The sequence below is a fragment of the Bufo bufo genome, chromosome 6, assembly GCF_905171765.1.
Source record: "Bufo bufo chromosome 6, aBufBuf1.1, whole genome shotgun sequence".
Lineage (NCBI taxonomy): Eukaryota > Metazoa > Chordata > Amphibia > Anura > Bufonidae > Bufo > Bufo bufo.
In genome coordinates this window covers 25500971-25520851 of record NC_053394.1, presented here as the reverse complement: position 1 = coordinate 25520851, position 19881 = coordinate 25500971, and the positions used below count along the sequence as shown (strand labels likewise).

Sequence of the window (19881 nt, the reverse complement as noted above, 5' to 3'; positions counted from 1 at the left end):
CCCATAGCAACCAATCAGCGTTCAGCTGTCAGTTCCTACGGGGCTCTGAAAAAATGAAAGCTGAGTTCTGATTGGTTGCTATGGACAACTAAAACAGATTTACTATCAGGCAGTTTGATTTGGAGATATTGGTGGAGGACTACTTTTTCGCGGGCCTCCCAGTATAAAGCTTTGGATAGGAAAATGTAAAAAGCGGGCCTTGTGGCCCATAACAACTGATCAACCAATCAGAGCTCAGCTTTCATCACTGAAACTGCTGTGGAGAAATGAAAGCTGCTTTCTGATGGGTTGCTATGAGCAACAAAGCGATTATTTTTTTTTGTTTGTTTTGATAGGGATTTTACGGGCCCGTACACATCAATAGCCATGGCGGTATCTTTCAAAAATGCAAATTAAACCAGACGCCATTGACCGGTGACTTTTAATTGGGTCTTTCTCGTTATGATAGGCGGACAAGAGTTTTCCGGTTTGCTGTAAATACAGGGTGGCCCACGAAAAAATAGCCCGCCTCCAATATCTCCAAATCAAACTGCCTAATAGTAAATCTGTCTTAGTTGCCCATAGCAACCAATCAGAGCTCAGCTGTCAGTTCCTACAGGGCTCTGAAAAAATGAAAGCTCAGCTCTGATTGGTTGCTATGGCCAACTAAGACAGATTTACTATTAGGCAGTTTGATTTGGAGATATTGGTCCTACTTTTTCATGGGCCACCCTGTATAAAGCTTCATATGTGGATACTTAAAAAGCAGGCTTTGTTGCCCATATCAACCAATCAGAGCTCAGCTTTCATTTTTTCAGAGCCCTATAGGAACTAAACGCTGAGCTCTGATTGGTTGCTGTGGGCAACTAAAACAGATTTACTATTAGGCAGTTTGATTTGGAGATATTGGAAGCGGACTACTTTTTCATGGGCCCCTCTGTATAAAGCTTCATATGTGGAGACTTAAAAAGCAGGCTTTGTTGCCCATAGCAACCGATCAACCAATCAGAGCTCAACTTTCATTTTTTCAGAGCCCTATAGGAACTAAACGCTGAGCTCTGATTGGTTGCTATGGGCAACTAAAACAGATTTACTATCAGGCAGTTTGATTTGGAGATATTGGAGGCTACTTTTTCAATGGACATCCTGTATTTACATCACATTGGGAAAACTCTCGACCGCCTATCATAACGAGAAAGACCCAATTAAAAGTCACCAGTCAATGGCATCTGGTTTAATTTGTAAGATACCGCCATGGCTATTGATGTGTACGGACCTGTAAAATCCCTATTAAAACCAACAGAAAAAAATAGCAACCAATCAGAAAGCAGCTTTCAATTCTCCACATCAGTTTCTGTGATGAGAGCAGAGCTCTGATTGGTTGCTATGGGCAACTAAGACAGATTTACTATCAAGCAGTTTGATTAGGAGATATTGGAGGCGGGATCAGAAAGGAGTCCTGGCGGCAACCATTCCGTTCTACTGCAGCGACACCACAGGGGAAATGAAGTATTACACAATGGTCTGTCTATGTATTGAACGGTCATACAATATGGCTACTTACACACTTGCCTTCTTGCCTGATCAGACAGGAAGCAGCAAAACGCTTCCATTACTGATAATACAACCATCTGCATCCGTTATGAACGGATCCTGTTTTATTATCTTTAACATAACCAAGATGGATCCGTCATGAACTCCATTGAAAGTCAAAAAGGACGGATCCGTTTTCTTTTGTGTCTGAGAAAACGGATCCGTCCCCATTGACTTGGAGCTCCCGTAAGCGCTGCAGTCTCCCTCACAGCGCCATCCATTCTATAGTGGTAGTGTTTGGTATTGCAGTTCAGCCCTGTTCACTTGAATGGGACTGAACTGTGCCTAGGCCACGTGACCGCTGAACATGACATCACCAGCCTAGGAAAAGGCCGCAGTGTTCACGGGAGCACCACAGGCTCTTCAAACAGCTGATCTGCTGGGGTGCCGGATCCCCACCGATCAGATACTGAGGACAGGCCATCAATATTAAACTCCTAGAAACCTCTTTAGACCGCGAGCACTGCTGCAGACGGCCTGGAATGGAGGAGAGGTACAATTTAAAGACACCGGGAACCCCAAGAGATTTGCAGGCTCTTGAAGATGCCCCCTTTTTCCAGGACAGTCGGTAAGTATGGTTAAAGGTCACTTCCAGAAGAAATGTAGAGCAGGACCAAAGTAAGTTGACTTGAAGTGACAGGCCCGAAGCCTGAGGCTGCAGTACTGACAGATTCTCAGGATAATGTCCCCTTCCGATATCTTTCAGGGGCAGTGATGTCTTGCGTGGATCCATATCACCGTCCACACCTATAGTCAAGGCGGGCTGAACGGGAATATTGATGTGGATGGCGATTGATATCGGCAATTTGCTGACCGGCGTTGTGGAAGATAAAGTAAATTTCTACCTCAAACTTCTAGACTCTGCCTACTGTCACCACTAGGTGCTATTCATGGGTTTAAAGGGTTATCCTCATCTGGACAGCTATGGCATATTGCTAGGATAGGCCATAAATGTCCGATAGGAGCAGCTCCCAGAGGTGGGACCCACACCTATCTCAAGAATGAAGCCCTCCCAGTGCATGTAGGTCCACCGCTCCATTGACCGCTATGGGGCGTTGGCTCGGGAGGTCGCATTGCAGTCAGTGGATAGGACGCCACTAACGTGCAGCATGCTATCCATTAGGCTTCAGCGAATCAAGCTTTGGATCAAAGATCTGAAGTCGATTCGTTAAAAAAAGTTAATGCTGCTCCCGCCTCCGAGGAGCCAAACTTCATCTCGGCCGAAGTGGTGCGAGACTTCGGTGAATTACTTACTTACTAAAATAGGAATGTGAAGTGGGCTTTGGAACTGGCTGGTATCTCTGTACCAAAGCAGACTTCAGGTTCCTATTTTAAAATGTTTTTAAATACGCAGAAAGGAATACTGTAGTAATTCACTGAAATCTCACGTGACTTCGACCGAGACGAAGTTTGGCTCCTCGGAGTCAATACATTTTAATGCTGTACGGAAACAGCATTAAAAAACGAACCTGTGATCCAAAGCTCGATTCGCTCAAGCCTACTCTCCATTCATATCCTATTAATACATATAAATGTCCAGATGGGAGTACCCCTTTAACTAAGGCTACTTTCACACTAGCGTTTTTTGCGGATCCGTCACGGATCTGCAATCGCATGCATCCATCATGAACGGATCCGGTTGTATTATATCTTATATAGCCATGACGGATCCGTCATGGACACCATTGAAATACAATAGAAGACGGATCCGTCCCCCATTGACTTACATTGTCTGTCAGGCCGGATCCGTCTTGCTCCGCACCACATCGCGGACAGAAAAAAGCTGCTTGTCCGCGATGGGAGCACAACCAAATGGAACGGAATTAATTTTGGTGACTCCGTTTCCTACAGTTCAGTTTTGTCCCCATTGACAATAAATGGGGACAAAACGGAAGCATTCTCTCTCTTCTTCCCCCCCCCCCGCTATTAAGATCCTATGACTGATCTCAATAGCGGAAAGGGAAACGGCTAGTGTGGAATCAGCCTAACCTATACTCACAGGACCGGAGGGATCGCATACATTTGTGACACAGGCGAGTACTAGGACAGATAATACACATGTCCCAAGCTGTGACGCTGCGGGGCGTTCTCTGTTCAGATGCGGAGTTGGGCCGTGTTCGTGGGGAACTGTTGTAAAGTCAGATGTTGATTTAAAAGAAAATCTTTGTGCTGCCGCAGATACGCTGAATACACTGTGTGTGGCTACCCGCTGTGTTGTGCACTTAAAAACCGCCTCATGCCCACGTGCCCATACATATTTCGGTCCACAAACAACACGTACCTTGTATGTGCTCATTTTTTTATGCAATGCTGACCTGAATAGGACATCTTCTATAATTTGCGGAACGGACAAACGGATGTGGACTGCACATGGCTGACGTCTGTTCGGATGCAAAATACAGTCGTGTACACGAGGCCATAACATGTCAATTTTTTTCTGCAGATTTCAAGCCCACATGCATGTGTGGAAAGGATACCATAGTACCGAATTAGCCCGCAAAACAAAGCGATGTTGAATACTTTTGTGTTAATAAATATTTAACGTATTCAGCATCGCAAGTCCACATGCAGAAAAATCGGTGTCATGTGAACTATGTAGCGATTCACAATTGGTGGCGGTACACCTTCCGATTCTGGTGCAGAATAAGCATCGAAATCAGTGCGGAAAACCAGGCGTGTGAACATGACCCTTCTCAGGCACATTGAGGTCTTGCAGTCAGAGACTTAGCAGAAAACGAGCGCAACTCTGAATGAGGCTTCACCAATTCTGAATCCTTCATTCCTGCCGTACAGACAGGTCTCCGCTCTCCTGCATGCTCCGCAGCGCTCTGCACCCTCTACCAGCAAAAACTGCAGCTCCAGGGGTTTGCTCTGTTCTGAAAGCTTTTCATGGTGAACTCCTCTGCAACCTCTACTAGAACTGTATAGGGTTCTGGTCTCTGCACACACATACTGTTAATCCTCATGCAGACGCCCGTGGAACACGGTGCGTGAGATACCGGACTGGCATTGCAGGAGCGCACGGCGTCATAGCAACCAATGCCAGTCCGGTATCTTACAGACCGCGTTCCACGGACGTCTGCACGAGGCTTTATATGGTGCTGTGTATCCATTGTCAGTACATGCCACGACTGTCAGTTTATACCGCCCCTTCATTCCTGATGAAAAATCTCTCATGGGCTGCAGAGAATATAAAACACAATGTAGATGGAGGTTTATTTCTACACAATATACTAATATGGGGACAGGAGAGGACACCAGTAGAGTCTGACAACAACTGCAGCCTCCCACATCACAACAGCTGAATGCACGGGGCATGGTTGCCTCTTCCCAAGGCTGATATTTTTTTTTTTCCGTAAATGATGATGGATCCAACAAGGTGACTTGGAAGAAAGCAAGTTATAGTGATACTGGTAATAACAGGACAGGTGCGAGAAGATGGGTAAAGTTATCCATTAGAAAAGAGAGGAGGAAAACAGTGCTAGGAACACGTTCGGCAAGGTCTTAAAAGTTTAATGACGGAGGATGGGGGGGGGGGGGGGGGGGGGGGGGGGGGGATAAGATCGGGACCATGAGCAAAGAAAGACCAGGTTAAAGAGGTGTCAGGACCAGGGTGGTGAGAAGGTTAAGAGAACAGGACAGAGAGCAGGGTGGCGAGAAGGTTAAGAGAACAGGACAGAGAGCAGGGTGGCGAGTAGGCAGGAGGACAGGACAGAGAGCAGGGTGGCGAGTAGGCAGGAGGACAGGACAGAGAGCAGGGTGGCGAGGAGGCAGGAGGACAGGACAGAGAGCAGGGTGGCGAGGAGGCAGGAGGACAGGACAGAGAGCAGGGTGGCGAGTAGGCAGGAGGACAGGACAGAGAGCAGGGTGGCGAGTAGGCAGGAGGACAGGACAGAGAGCAGGGTGGCGAGTAGGCAGGAGGACAGGACAGAGAGCAGGGTGGCGAGTAGGCAGGACAGAGAGCAGGGTGGCGAGTAGGCAGGAGGACAGGACAGAGCAGGGTAATCCCTGAAAAAGAACACCACATCTGAAGATACAGAGAAGAGAGAAGACCTGGCTTGAGAGCTGGGACCTAAAACTGGAAGCTCCCCATACACCATCATGTATAAGAATGTATAAAAAAAATAATGACAAGCTGAGCAGGAAATAAGCAGTGGATAGATATACACACTTTGTTCTGTATATATTTATACATAGTATGAACCAGGACACAGGCGTGACCTCCTCTCCCTGGCAGGTGAGCAGAACTAGCTAATAGATCCTCTAATGCAGAATTCATCCGCCACCTCCCCTCCCGAGACCGGCAATGTCAGTCTTAATCCTATGCAGTGTACTTCCGGGGAAGATGTCAGCTGAGGAAGAGCAGGAACAAGATATGGATAAAATAATATATAATACAGAGAGCTGCCCCCCCCTCCCCCCTCCCCATTTTATGTATTAGGGTATAAAATAAAGTCCAAAAATCTTAAACCACACTTCCCCCAATCTGTCCTGTGCGGGCAGTATTGCTGGATATAAACTGCAGTCCTTTCAAAACACTAGCGGTGCATGGCATCCTCCGGGCCAGTGACCTGTATATAGTCATTATTGGGATGCAGTGCACTGTATTTAACACTGCTCGGGCACTGCGTTTCTCCATGTGCTGTTAACGTATACTATGAGCAAGCAGCAAAAGTGTTGACGTCAGGACCTCCGCCTGATCCCAGCCCATGTCCAGGGCTTCAACAATTTCATAGCTTGAGAACCTCCATTATACTGAGGCCGATTATTGAGTCCATTGTCTCCAAAGTTCCAACCCACGACGGGACTTTTTTCTTTCACTTTTCCCCCACCCAGCAAGAACTGGTCCAGACCTTTAAATCCACCCCCACATGTCTGGTCAGGGACCGTTCATTCCCCTCCCGCCTGTCCAATTTTTTGTATAACTAGGAGCTGGCTAAATGTTCCACTTGGATGGCGCTGGTGGAGACGGTCAAACATAAGTCCTTGTGATGATCCGTCTTGAAGGGATTCATGTCAAAGGAGCACTGGGGTCCGTCCGACGTGGGGGCCTGGGACACGGGGGTGAAATGCGCTTGTGAGGTTAGGACTTGTGTCGGGGGCTGCTGCGAAGTTTCTGGAGCGTTGTGTTTTCTCATGTGCTTCATCAGATATGTTTCCTGGAGAGGAAGGAAGGAAACACGAGAATAAAATGAATATACATAAGTGTAGTGATAATAAGGCTGTATATACAAAGGAGTCCGGCACTCCTGGAGGATCTGGAAGGGCATGTCAAGTACTAGGTACTTCTCCTATGTAGATAGGATGTGCCCCCCTAATGTGCTGGTGGTCACACAAGCTCAGTACCACCCCCTGGATCCTCTTGTACACGGGCAATGGTTTGATTTCTGCCAGTCCATGAGAAGTGCGCACACATGAGGTGGATGTTCTGATAGAAAATGTAAAGATCACAAACACCGAGGGGGGCACTAGCAGTAACAGCCATATCTAGACACAGGAGCAGATGTAAAAATGACTGATCTAACAGACTAAATAAATATTTAATCTTGGGTCAACATACTTAACCCCATGAGGTTCAGACCACCTTTGGCCCCTAGGACCAGTAAAAAAGGTTTCATTTTTCCTTTCCGGCAGTCCTAACAGGGGATTATAAGAGGCGGGATGAGTCGATGTATTGTAGGTTTGTAAATAGTTTTTTGGAAATGCACATTAGTGTTTAAAGCGACCCTCGGGATCAAGAAAAAAAAAAGAAAAAAAATTAAATAAAAATCACATTAACTGAGATACAAACAGAACACGTACCTGGTGCCGCCCTTTTCATCGGCAGATCCGCTAAGTCCCTGTCTTCTCTACTGCCATCCAAGATGGCTGCTCTAGTGCTCACACCGCCTAATGCATATTGCGCATTTGGTAGTCCAAGACACTTCCTGCTGCTCTTGGATTGGTCAGCACTGCTCATGTGAACAGTGCTGGCCAATACACGAGCAGGGATGGGCAAGCAGCGTCTTGGGCTACCGATGCACAGTCTGAAAGGCAGGGCAGGTGCCCGAGAATTAGCGGATCTGCAACTAAAAAGATGAAAAGGAGGGCACCAGGTAACCAACTGTTCTTTTCCCAGTTAAAAGGGTTTTCAAAGATTATTATTTTTTTTTACTGTTTGAAAGGGCAGTGGTGTTCCTGCGAGCGCCGCTGCCTTCTCTCTGCTCATCAAGCACCGCGCCGTACATTGTATAGTAGCCGGGAAAAATTCCAATTAAATTTTTTACAGCATACACACATCATCATTAATGACGCCATCTGTTTATTGTCCAGGTTGTGTATATTGTGTTATGTCTTGGCTCTTACATTTATTAAAGCTCATTTATGATAAAAAAATGTGCATTTGTTTTTTTCTATTACTTATTAATATTACTTTTTTTTAATTTATTTTTTATCCCCATCATGACATTCTTACTTTTAACTGTAATGTGCTGACAAGCACCTATATGGCAGTACAACATTCTGTGTGCTAAGACTACGCAGGCAGTGGTTAGGGTAGACTAAGGAGAAATATGGTCAGACAGCCCTGGTGGATATACTAGGTGTGGGCCTCGATCGCATCACGGGGACTCAGTCTGTAGCCTTCTATACTGTAATCAGCATTGATTGCTGCAGGTTTAAACATTAGAGCAGGCCTGTGCATTAAAGATGTTGCCCCACGGACACCCATGCAATCAGCTGGATAAGTACGACAGTCATGATGGGCATCCTCGCCCTGCGTTCTCAACCATTTGGACACCCAACAGAACCCGCAATTCATGGAAAACTTCCCAGGTTCCGTATGAGCTCTCGTCAAATACGAAGAGCATTACAACCCTTCACACCCTCCCCCCAAGACTGAGGGGAAAGCAGAGTAACCCAGTTGTTAATGGGTATCCTTGCAGTTCACCGTTTATGATGCGCAGTCATCCAGTACCAAGAGCTGGAATCAGAGAAACAAAAGCATGCAAAGGGCTGAAGCACAAGAACTGATGAAATAGGCCGAAATACTGAGAAGTAGATAAACAAACGCAGACATATACCAGTCATATTAACACCCACCGAAGTATACGCTCGACTACAGATGGAACAGGTATACACTTTAGCATGCTTGACGGTGTGAGTAGACAGGTGGACCTCTAGGGAGGACGAGTCGGTGTACGCTCGGTGACAGTTGTGGCACTTGAAAGGTTTATCTTTGTTGTGCTGCCTCCTGTGAGACTTAAAAAGAGAAACACAAGAAACAGTGAAGTCATCAAGGCGGCAAAAACACAAAAGCCGAGGGCTAAAAACCATCAGATTTACAGATCTGCTATAAAAAGGTGGGAAAGAGGCTGCAAGGTCCCAGTCCCTGGTGCAGTAGTGGCCACAAATACGTGGCTAAGCTCCATATCACTGATTGACTGAGTGGTAGGACCCCCCAACTATAATGGGGTCCGGCCAAAACCCAGCAAATATGCTGAGAATTGGCCGGACGGATACCGCAGCACGCAGCGGTTGGTGTCTGACCACTTCTCGGCATTCTTTCACAGCACAGACTGCTGGAGAGCCATGCCGGCGGCAGTGTGGACCCAGCCTAAACATTCTAGTGCAGATCCTGCCCTAATCATGTCCCGCATACACAGCCACCCAACTCTCTCTGCTGCAATTTCTGACAAAACAAGACAAACAAGCAAATGCGTTTCTATAAAACAGCAAAAAAAAATAAAAATATATATATATATATAAAACCCGCAGATGTGGGCTTTCCCTCAGTGTCTGACCACCAGCTACTAAAATCTACAGTCATGTCTCCCCCTGTGCTGCAAGTACGTTTATGGAAATATCAAAGAGAAGAACATGCAAAGTCCATGCAAATGCTGCCCTAACTGCGTCTGAACCCAAGACCCCACTGCCGCACGGTGTGTTGCGAACCTCTATGTCCCCAAGCTGTCCCTGAGTTCAAATGCTGCAACAATAGCGCATATTCCGCGAGTGAAAAATTGAGGCAGGACTTCATTTATAGGGTGAAATCCACAGCAAAATCTGCATTCAAGACAGTTTCCGATGCAGATGGAAAAACAATCTGCATTGTGGAGACTCTGTACATGGAAGCCGATTCATCTGCTGCCCAGTCTGCAATAGTCTGATATACTATGTGCATGGGGTCAGTGGCTTGGGAAATGGCACATGTCCACCTGGATACCACAGAAGTATAGGCCTACGCAGGAGACGGCAGCACCAAGCTCGGCATCACAGCCTCCAATAAAAGACAGAAAACTTTAATATCCAGCAGCTTACAAGGTGTCAGTGTGTCATTCATGGTGGGGTAAGAGCTCTTACCTGCAGATTTGACAGCTGGGTGAAAGCCTTGTCACATCCAGGATGTACGCATTTATAGGGCCTGTCGCCTGTGTGAATCCTGCAAACAGAGATAAAAATAAGAAGAATTACATCAACAAGCCAGACTAGCATTAGGGTTAGGCGCGGAAAGGCAGCGCAGGGGGGGCGGGGGCGGGGGGGGGGGGAATGTTAATGGGGGGAGGGTGAAATGAACAGACCGGATGTAATCCCTCCCCTGTCCCGGTTTCCATTCAGACACGTGTGCATGCGGTTGGTGGGGGGAAAGGAGGGTACATGCTGGTGTCGGGGCTCCCCCAGCTCTCTCCTCCTGCCTTCTTACCGTGTATGCTGCTGGAGGTGAGAGAGCTGGCGGAAGGCCTTCTGACAGTAGCGGCAGTTGTAGGGCTTGGCCCCCGAGTGGATGCGCACGTGCTGGGCCAGGTAGGAGCTGTTGGCGAAGGTTTTGGAGCAGTGCGGGCACTTGTGAGGCTTGGACACCGCAATATGCACCTTCGTGTGGATTCTGCCAGAACAACACAATGGTTGGGACAGGGACCATTAAAAGAAAAAATGGAAGAGAACTTGCAGAGGGTTTGAAAATCTGCCAATTCTCAGCGCAAGGCCGGGGGAACAAATCAATGAAGTACAGTATGTATGGAGGGAGAGAAGAGGCTAATCTGTGTCTACAAACCAAGGGGGTGTGTGAAAACGTACACTCATGCTAAGAGGTTACATACGTGAGACTGATAAGAAGGTGTCAACGAAGTTCTGCAGCTTTTTAATATACATTGTTTTTCACTGACAAACAGGTACAGACTTAATACTTCTCAAAGCTGAGGGTTTGCTACAAATGTTTCCAGTCTGAACAATCCTCTGTATTGATAGTTTGATGCAATGTATCTGTGCGGGTCCAGGAACTGACCAAGTACAACTGTAGCAAACTATCAGCTGTGAGAAGTATTGGGTCTCTGCAAGTTTCACTTTCTGCAAGAAAAGATAAGATAATTAAGAAACTATGTTCAAAGTATTCTAAAAAGTCACAGAACTTCCTACTGTACGATAATTAAAGCGGAGCTGCAATATCGGGCATGGCCACAGATGTATACAATATATAATTGGTGCTGGTCTGGTGGTCAGACCCCCTCCAATCAAATACTAATGGCCCATCCTAAGGACAGGTCATTAAAGGGCTAGTGGTTTATTACTGATAGGCCATGAATATCAGTTGGGTGGTGATCAGACTCTTGGCACCCCCGCAAAGCAGCTGTTTGAAGGGGCTGTGTGGCTATGGTGAACAGGAACGCTGCAACACCCAGGACAGCGGCCATCATGTGTACGGAGCAATGTAAAAATGAAGAGGATGCAGCACTCATTGGAGCATCATAAACCCTTCAAATAGCTGATCATGGGGGGTGCCAAGAGTCAGACCCTCGGCGATCTAATATTGATGGCCTACCCTAAGGATAAACAGTCCCTGTTAAAATCCTAGACCAATATGGAAGCAGACAGTTTAGCTGTGCCGAGAAGAGGTGAAGATCATAACTTCGAGTCCTTTAACTTAACCTCTAGAAGATGTGGGCCCGGGAATAGGCTGTGTGCATGTAGGGATGTACATGGTGTGCACATTGTTAGGTGGGAGGGGTAACATGCTGGTGTCGGGGCTCCCCCAGCTCTCTCCTCCTGCCCCCTTACCGTGTATGCTGCTGGAGGTGAGAGAGCTGGCGGAAGGCCTTCAGACAGTAGCGGCAGCTGTAAGGCTTGGCCCCCGAGTGGATGCGCACATGCTGAGTCAAGTAGGAGCGGTTGGCGAAGGATTTGGAGCAGTACGGGCACTTGTGGGGCTTGGAGACAGCACTATGCACCTTCGTGTGGATCCTGCCAGAACAACACAACGGTTGGGTCTGGAAGCATTGTGAAAATGAATGTGGTGAGGCAGGTGTTGTATACAAGAGCATGGGGTAGGATCCGGTCTCGGTCTAGTCCCTATGCTATTGTCAACCATAAATCGTCACTGCTCGTGGCAGACCTGACTGCCACGTACACCAAGATGTGCTATCTGAGCAATCCTTACTATGACTCTAATGAGGAGGGGATTAAGTCTCAGTCTGTGGCATGCCAGCTACTGTGTACACCTAACAGCTACAACTCCCAGACTGTTAGGGTCAGCAGGGAGTTGTAGTTTCACAATGGCTCTACCCGATATGCGGAAGGATGCAGTGGCACCGCACTTAATCCTACTGATGACCTGCATGGGGGAAGTGACTGGCAGCACTGAGAGTCTAAGGGCCCCTACACATGGTACACATTTGTAAGCGAAAATCCTCCTGAGATCCACACCATAACCTCACACAAATCTACTCTACTTATTGCGGATTCTGTGTGGTTTTTGTTGCAGATTTTCTGTTTATTAATAACCCCATTGAAGTCTATGGGGAAAACCACTCTGCAGAAAGTGCGGAATCGCACAAATAATTGCCGAGCTGCAGATTTCAAATTCTGCACAGAAGAAAAAAAAAAAAAAAGAAGAAGCAAAGTGAACATAAGGTTTGTCGAATCTTATTCACATTGCTGGTACTGTAGTACGCTGCAGTTTTTCCACATGAAAATCCACACGGAAAAACTGTGCATAATCTTCAACATGTGCAGGCAGCCTAAAGAGAGCTCCCTCTGCATGCTACAATCATACGTTTATCTGCCAGGACTGCTGCAGAAAATGAGCTGTTAAGTGCACACAGGGCCGACAGGAGCCTCTCTGTGCACCATAACGCCGGCTCTTAGGCTAGGTCTACACGACGACATAGGGCACAACTACACTGCAATATGTGCATTAATGCCGCGCAACAATTTTTATGATGTAGTCTATGGTTTCGCACTGCGCCATGCGACATTCTGCGACGCGAATGTTTTTTTTGCGACTGTCGTGTCGCAGTCGCAGTGTGACACTATAGACTATCATTATAAAAATTGTCGCGCAACATTGGTGCGACAAATGTCGTAGTGTAGACTTAGCCTTATTCCCTCGCAGCCCCTTCAAATCTCCAGGCTTCTGAACCATCATCGTGCCTGTTCCCGCTAATCAAGCACTTAACAGTATATACTGATTTTTTTTTACCAGATTGCAGAAGCAATCCTGGGACATAAAGGTATGATCAGAGTATAATATGGTGAGGGAGCCCTACCTATGGGTGACTAGTAGGGATGAGCGAACTTGTGCTTTCAAGTTCAGCGTACAAGGTTCGAGTTATCTAAGAATTCCGTTATGGATTCCGCTACCACGGACTATAAGTTATGGTCTGTGGTAGCGGATTCCATAACGGAATTCTTAGATAACCCGAACGTTGTACTCGGATCTTAAAAACACATGTTCGCTCGTCCCTACAAGTCACCCATGTGTCACGTCACCTACGTCAAACTGTTTGTTGACACAGGGAGACCGAGGAACTGCAGAGCCGTCAGGGCAGAGATGGAGTAAGAAACCCAGCGTCAGGATGCTGGTTGGTACGATTACTGCCATGGGTCTGCCCATGCTTGGGGTGTCAGTGGAAAAAATCTACGGGTAAACAACCCCTGTAATGAACAGCTGCAAGAAATGTAAAAAAATATATAAAATTAAATAAAAACCATTAATCCCCTGTTCAATCCCTTACTGTCCAAGCACCGATGCTTTGGTGGACCTCACTGGCCTTTAGTTTAGTACATCCATGTGACCGCTGCAGCCAAACACTGGCCTCGGCGATGATGCTTGCATTTATGGCACAAAACTGCTGATGCCAGAGATTGGCTGCAGCAGTCATGCAGATGTACGGCACAGCGCCTCTGCAGGAAAATAACCATAGACCAGTGGGCACCGCCAAGGCAATGGTGCTGGACTGGTGAGGGATTTAATAAGGAAATAATGGTTATTTTATATATTTTTATAAAACTTCTTGAGCTAATTTCATCTCCCTCACAGGGACTAAGAAGGGGGAGCTGCCTGACACATTCTCACGCTGGGTTTGTCTTTGAATCCCCTGTATCATGTTTGGCCCCCTCGGGCCCTGCACTAGGTATATTACAGTGCCTACATTTTGTGGTCCTTTATTATATTATGGGAATAGCAATGTAGACAGACTAGGTTTAAAGGGGTTACCCGAGACTACAAAATGTCCCCCAGCTCACACTGAATCCATTAACCTGGCTCCCGCTCCCTGCACCACCGCTGCTGCTTCTCCCCCTGCGCGGATGAGGCGCGATGCTAGGGAGGCTCATCCCCATCACCACCTGCCATTGGCATGTTTTCATCCGGGGACGGGGAGAAGCAGCAGTGGCGGTGTGGGGACCAGAAGCGGCGCAGGGAGCGAGGTAAGTAAAACCAGTGAGGGGGGCCCGGGCATATGGGGGACATTTGTTAGTCTCTGATAACCCCTTTAATGGTGGATGTACTCTGCTGCAGCGGGGATCTGACTTCCTCAGGATCCCCTTGTAGTCAAAGTCATTCCAAAAACATCATAAGAGATTTACAGAAAATTGAGGTTCACTCCAAGTCCCTGCGTGTAATTCAGCTGGAAATGTGAACTGTACGAGAGCAATAGTGAATCTAAACCTGCGATGCACATGCTGAGGTGTGGAGGCTGTGCTTCCAGAATGGTGCGCTCACTACTGGGGGGCTGGAGACCTGTGCGCCTGCCATGTGCTGCATCTGCGCTGGGGACCAATAAGCAGCTGTTAGTGGGAAAAAGAGACATGCTACCTGTACATAGCAGAGATAGAGACGAGAACATGTGGGAGGAAAGCGTCCACAGGATTTGAGTGATGGAAACGTCTGCCATGGAACAGATGAGTTGTGCAAAATGTAGAGGAAGGATGATGACAGAAGCAATGTCCATGACAAGGACAAGGAGAACATTGCATAACTGATGGGACAAGACACATGGGGTAGGGGAGAGACGTACCAGGTGCTGTAGGGTAGGATAGGGACAGCAAATACAAAGAAAGGGGAACAAGCAAAGCAGGTAATGGGGAGCCGAGACACCATAAGGGAGAAAGGCCGCGGCACACAGTGGAATCCATCACCCTTAGGTGAAAAAGTACACCATGCTATTCCATATAGTAAATGTATACTAAAGCATACCAGTCTATGTTCTATATTCTGCATTTTTCACGCAGCCCCGGCCCCATAGAAGTGAATGGGGCTTCAGTGAAAAATGCATTGCATCTGGAAGCAAGTGCGAATGCCATGAGTTTTTCACTGATGGTTGCTAAGAGATGTTGTTTGTAAACCTTCAGTTTTTTATCACGCGCGTGATCATCAAAACGCATTGCACCCGCACGGAAAAAAACTGAACGGAATCGCAGACAAAACTGACTGAACTTGCTTGCAAAATGGTGAGAGTTTCACTGAACGCATCCGGAGCCAAGCCGTCACGCTCGTGTGAAAGGGGCCTAAAGGTATTTTAGGAACAAGAGGCCAGCTGATATAACGGGTGGTTGGAACCAGGGCTGTGGAGTCGGTAGATAAATGGTCCGACTCCTCAGTTTTTGGTAACTCCGACTCCTCTGTATTTAATATGCAAATGTATTTTATACTATAAAATACATTTGCATATTAAATACAGAGGAGTCGGAGTTACCAAAAACTGCAGTGAAGGGAGAAAACACTAAGTAAGGTCCTACAGACAGAGCGGGGGGGGGGGAGACGCAGAGCTGTTAGGTCACAATATAGCGGATGGAGGGTTCAGGGAAGTAAGGACACAGACGGAGAAAACAGGACACTTCAGGAGGGAATGAGGAATCGCAATGGACAGAAGAGATGATGGAAGGAGGCAACTATAGAGGGGAGGCAGCAGTGGAAGGAGGCAACTATAGAGGGGAGGCAGCAGTGGAAGGAGGCAACTATAGAGGGGAGGCAGCAGTGGAAGGAGGCAACTATAGAGGGGAGGCAGCAGTGGAAGGAGGCAACTATAGAGGGGAGGCAGCAGTGGAAGGAGGCAACTATAGAGGGGAGGCAGCAGTGGAAGGAGGCAACTATAGAGGGGAGGCAGCAGTGGAAGGAGGCAACTATAGAGGGGAGGCAGCAGTGGAAGGAGGCAACTATAGAGGGGAGGCAGCAGTGGAAGGAGGCAACTATAGGGGAAGCAGCAGTGAAAGGAGGCAACTATAGAGGGGAGGCAGCAGTGGAAGGAGGCAACTATAGGGGAGGCAGCAGTGGAAGGAGGCAACTATAGGGGAGGCAGCAGTGGAAGGAGGCAACTATAGGGGAGGCAGCAGTGGAAGGAGGCAACTATAGGGGAGGCAGCAGTGGAAGGAGGCAACTATAGGGGAGGCAGCAGTGGAAGGAGGCAACTATAGGGGAGGCAGCAGTGGAAGGAGGCAACTATAGGGGAGGCAGCAGTGGAAGGAGGCAACTATAGGGGAGGCAGCAGTGGAAGGAGGCAACTATAGGGGAGGCAGCAGTGGAAGGAGGCAACTATAGGGGAGGCAGCAGTGGAAGGAGGCAACTATAGGGGAGGCAGCAGTGGAAGGAGGCAACTATAGGGGAAGCAGCAGTGGAAGGAGGCAACTATAGAGGGGAGGCAGCAGTGGAAGGAGGCAACTATAGAGGGGAGGCAGCAGTGGAAGGAGGCAACTATAGGGGAGGCAGCAGTGGAAGGAGGCAACTATAGGGGAGGCAGCAGTGGAAGGAGGCAACTATAGGGGAGGCAGCAGTGGAAGGAGGCAACTATAGGGGAGGCAGCAGTGGAAAGAGGCAACTATAGGGGAGGCAGCAGTGGAAGGAGGCAACTATAGGGGAAGCAGCAGTGGAAGGAGGCAACTATAGGGGAAGCAGCAGTGGAAGGAGGCAACTATAGGGGAAGCAGCAGTGGAAGGAGGCAACTATAGGGGAGGCAGCAGTGGAAGGAGGCAACTATAGGGGAAGCAGCAGTGGAAGGAGGCAACTATAGGGGAAGCAGCAGTGGAAGGAGGCAATGTTAGGGGAAGCAGCAGTGGAAGGAGGCAATGTTAGGGGAAGCAGCAGTGGAAGGAGGCAATGTTAGGGGAAGCAGCAGTGGAAGGAGGCAATGTTAGGGGAAGCAGCAGTGGATGGAGGCAATGTTAGGGGAAGCAGCAGTGGAAGGAGGCAATGTTAGGGGAAGCAGCAGTGGAAGGAGGCAATGTTAGGGGAAGCAGCAGTGGAAGGAGGCAACTATAGGAAGCAGTGAGGCAAAAGCAGATGCAGGGAGACAAATGTGACAGCGGTAGCACAAAACATCTCAGCGCCACTTAGATGACACTTAAAGAGGTATGACATGATAGTTGATGAACATGGATAGATAATAGAGAGATGACAATTAGTGCTGAGCGAACTTGTGTTTTCAATTTCGGGATACAAGGTTTGGGTTCGGGTTATCCAAGAATTCCATAAGTTATGGTCCGTGGTAGCGGAATCCATAACGGAATTCTTAGAGCGCCCAAACCTTGTACGCCGAAAATGAAAACACAAGTTCGCTCAAAACGAATGAAAATGTGTCTGTGCCGTGTACAAGGACACATGACACCGTGTACAAGTGCTGTGTACATGGAGAAGGTAAGAGACATGTGACACGATGTCCGAATGGAAACGCTCCCTGCTACCAATGGCATAAGAGTAACACAGACTGACCGGATGTCCTAGAATCAGAGCCCATTCATGTCACATATCTAGTACATATCGCTAACACTGCTGCCCTCGGCTGCCAGAGAGCACAAAGTACAACCTATTCTGCGTGCTGAGGGATCGTAATGTACATCATGTCAAATGGTTATGTCAGTGACAGCCTAGGACCAAAGACCGCCATATGCACAGAACACATACGGTGACACCCAGCTCACACATTCCCAAGCTACATTTTCTTTCTAGCTCCCATCAAAAGCCTTCGGTTGGTCAGGGCTCCTCTTACCGTGTGTGCTGCTGGAGGTGAGACAGCTGGCGGAAGGCTTTCTGACAGTAATTGCAGGTATAGGGCTTGGCCCCTGAATGGATCCGCACATGCTGAGCCAGGTAGGAACTGTTGGCAAAGGTTTTCGAGCAATGAGGGCACTTGTGGGGCTTGGCCTCTGTGTGAGATTTGGAGTGAATCTGCATCTCAGACTTTGAGAAGAAGGTGATCGAGCACATCCGGCATCTGGAAGAGACAACAGGTGACTGTCAGCTCTGGTGACTAGATTAAAGTGAGGTGCAAGATGGAGAGATGTGCACGTGACAATGAGGATCTATAGGAAAAGCCATCATCGGCCTGATTCATGGAAAGAGCAGGGGACCTGCTGCATTAACCTCTTAAGGACCCTCCCCACCTGCCGTGAGCCATCACTTTTCTGTTCACATGGCCTTATGGGGCTTATTTTTTGCGGGGCGAGCTCTATTTTTAACGGCACAATTTAGTTCACTATATCTTGGGTTGAAAATGCTTTGGTGACATTAAAAACATGCATTTCCACAAAGGTTTTTTTTTTTTTTTTTAATGGCGTTCATTATGCGCTGAAAGTGACATGACATGTAGGGCTGCAGCTATCGATTATTTTAGTAATCAAGTACTCTAATAAGAAAAAACTAATTAAAATAATTTTTTCTATAAAAACTCATCAGCCCCCCCCCCGGTGCCATTAGTTGCTCCCCTCCAGTTCCCCCTCCAATGCAATTAGTTCCTCCACGGTGCCACCAGTTTACCCTCCAATGCCACCAGCTCCCCCCAGTGCCACCAGCTTCCCCATATCATCAGTTACTTCCCCTCCCAGTGCCATCAGCTCCCCCCTCCAATGCCACAAGCCCCTCCCATCGCCAAGAGCCGCCCCCACTCCCCCTCCAAGCCATCAGTGCCCAGCCGCAGCACCAGCGAACTAAAACGTCCTGACGATGTGTGTACGTCAGGATCCAGTGCAGCGCTGTGCGGGCAGGCGGGTGACCACGGAGCATGAGTAATAGCAAGCTCTTCACTCACACTCCATGGTCACATGGCACAAACGAATCATCGATGCAAAAAATTTGCATCGAGTATTTTTTTGTTTCAAGCTAATCGATTAATTTGAGTAATCGTTTCAGCCCTAATGACAGGCTTAGGTCCCTGACACATTTGTTCGGCTATCCGCTCAGTTCCCCTCTGGCATGAAGCAAAGAGCGCCTAAGAGGAACTGAGCCAGAACTGATCCCTATAGTTGTCTATGGGATGGTGTACATATTTCCAACGCATCAGTTGTGATGCTGGATGCATGCAGCGTTTTTCTGTTCGGCACCATCAGTGTATGGACACCGGATCTGTGCACTAAAGTGGACTAAACATCTATCAGTTGTGTCTGTCTCCCAGCCTAAAATACCTGGCCGGACACACCTGATTAAGGCCTCTTTCACACTACCGTATGGCTATTTCAGTGTTTTGCGGTCCGTTTTTACAGATCCGTTGTTCCGTTTTTTTGTTTCCGTTTCGTTTCCGTTTCTGTTCTGTTTTTCCGTATGGTATATACAGTAATTACATAGAAAAAAATTGGGCTGGGCATAACATTTTCAATATATGGTTCTGCAAAAACGAAACGGATACGGAAGACATACGGATGCATTTCCGTATGTGTTCAGTTTTTTTTGCAGACCCATTGACTTGAATGGAGCCACGGAACGTGATTTGCGGGCAATAATAGGACATGTTCTATCTTTCAACGGAAAAAAAAAACGGTAGTGTGAAAGACGCCTAATAAGGATGAGCGAACCCGAACTTTACAGGTTCTGTTATGCTTGGCCATCATCTATTATGACAGATCACAACGGAATGCCTCTTAGAGGATTCTGCTTTGCACTCCGTCATAGAATTCTGTTATATTCCGTTATAACGGAATCCACAACGGGATTCCTCCACTGCCCGAACGCCGAACCTGTAAAGTTCGGGTTCACTCATCCCTACACCTGACATGTGGAGCTGGCCCTAGACGGCGGGTCAATACGATTTCGGTGATAGCAAATTTATATAGATTTAATAATGTTTAGCT

General features: G+C 47.7%; 1 protein-coding gene across 10 annotated transcripts in view; it reads right to left on the bottom strand.

The window, feature by feature from the left end:
- Positions 1-4769: 4769 nt before the first annotated feature.
- The window catches only part of ZNF384 (zinc finger protein 384), a 41463-nt gene continuing 26351 nt past the window's right edge, over positions 4770-19881 (bottom strand). For 7 of the 10 annotated variants that reach the window (XM_040434989.1, XM_040434986.1, XM_040434984.1 and 4 more), the window contains exons 7-12: positions 17808-18032; positions 11605-11787; positions 10253-10435; positions 9913-9991; positions 8653-8811; positions 4770-6731 (exon numbers count right to left, since the gene is read on the bottom strand). In XM_040434989.1, coding sequence (XP_040290923.1) covers positions 6498-6731; positions 8653-8811; positions 9913-9991; positions 10253-10435; positions 11605-11787; positions 17808-18032 — 1063 coding nt within the window. In that variant the 3' untranslated portion in view covers positions 4770-6497. The remainder of the gene's footprint in view (positions 6732-8652; positions 8812-9912; positions 9992-10252; positions 10436-11604; positions 11788-17807; positions 18033-19881) is intronic. The other 3 variants (XM_040434990.1, XM_040434991.1, XM_040434992.1) reach the window with 3 other exon arrangements.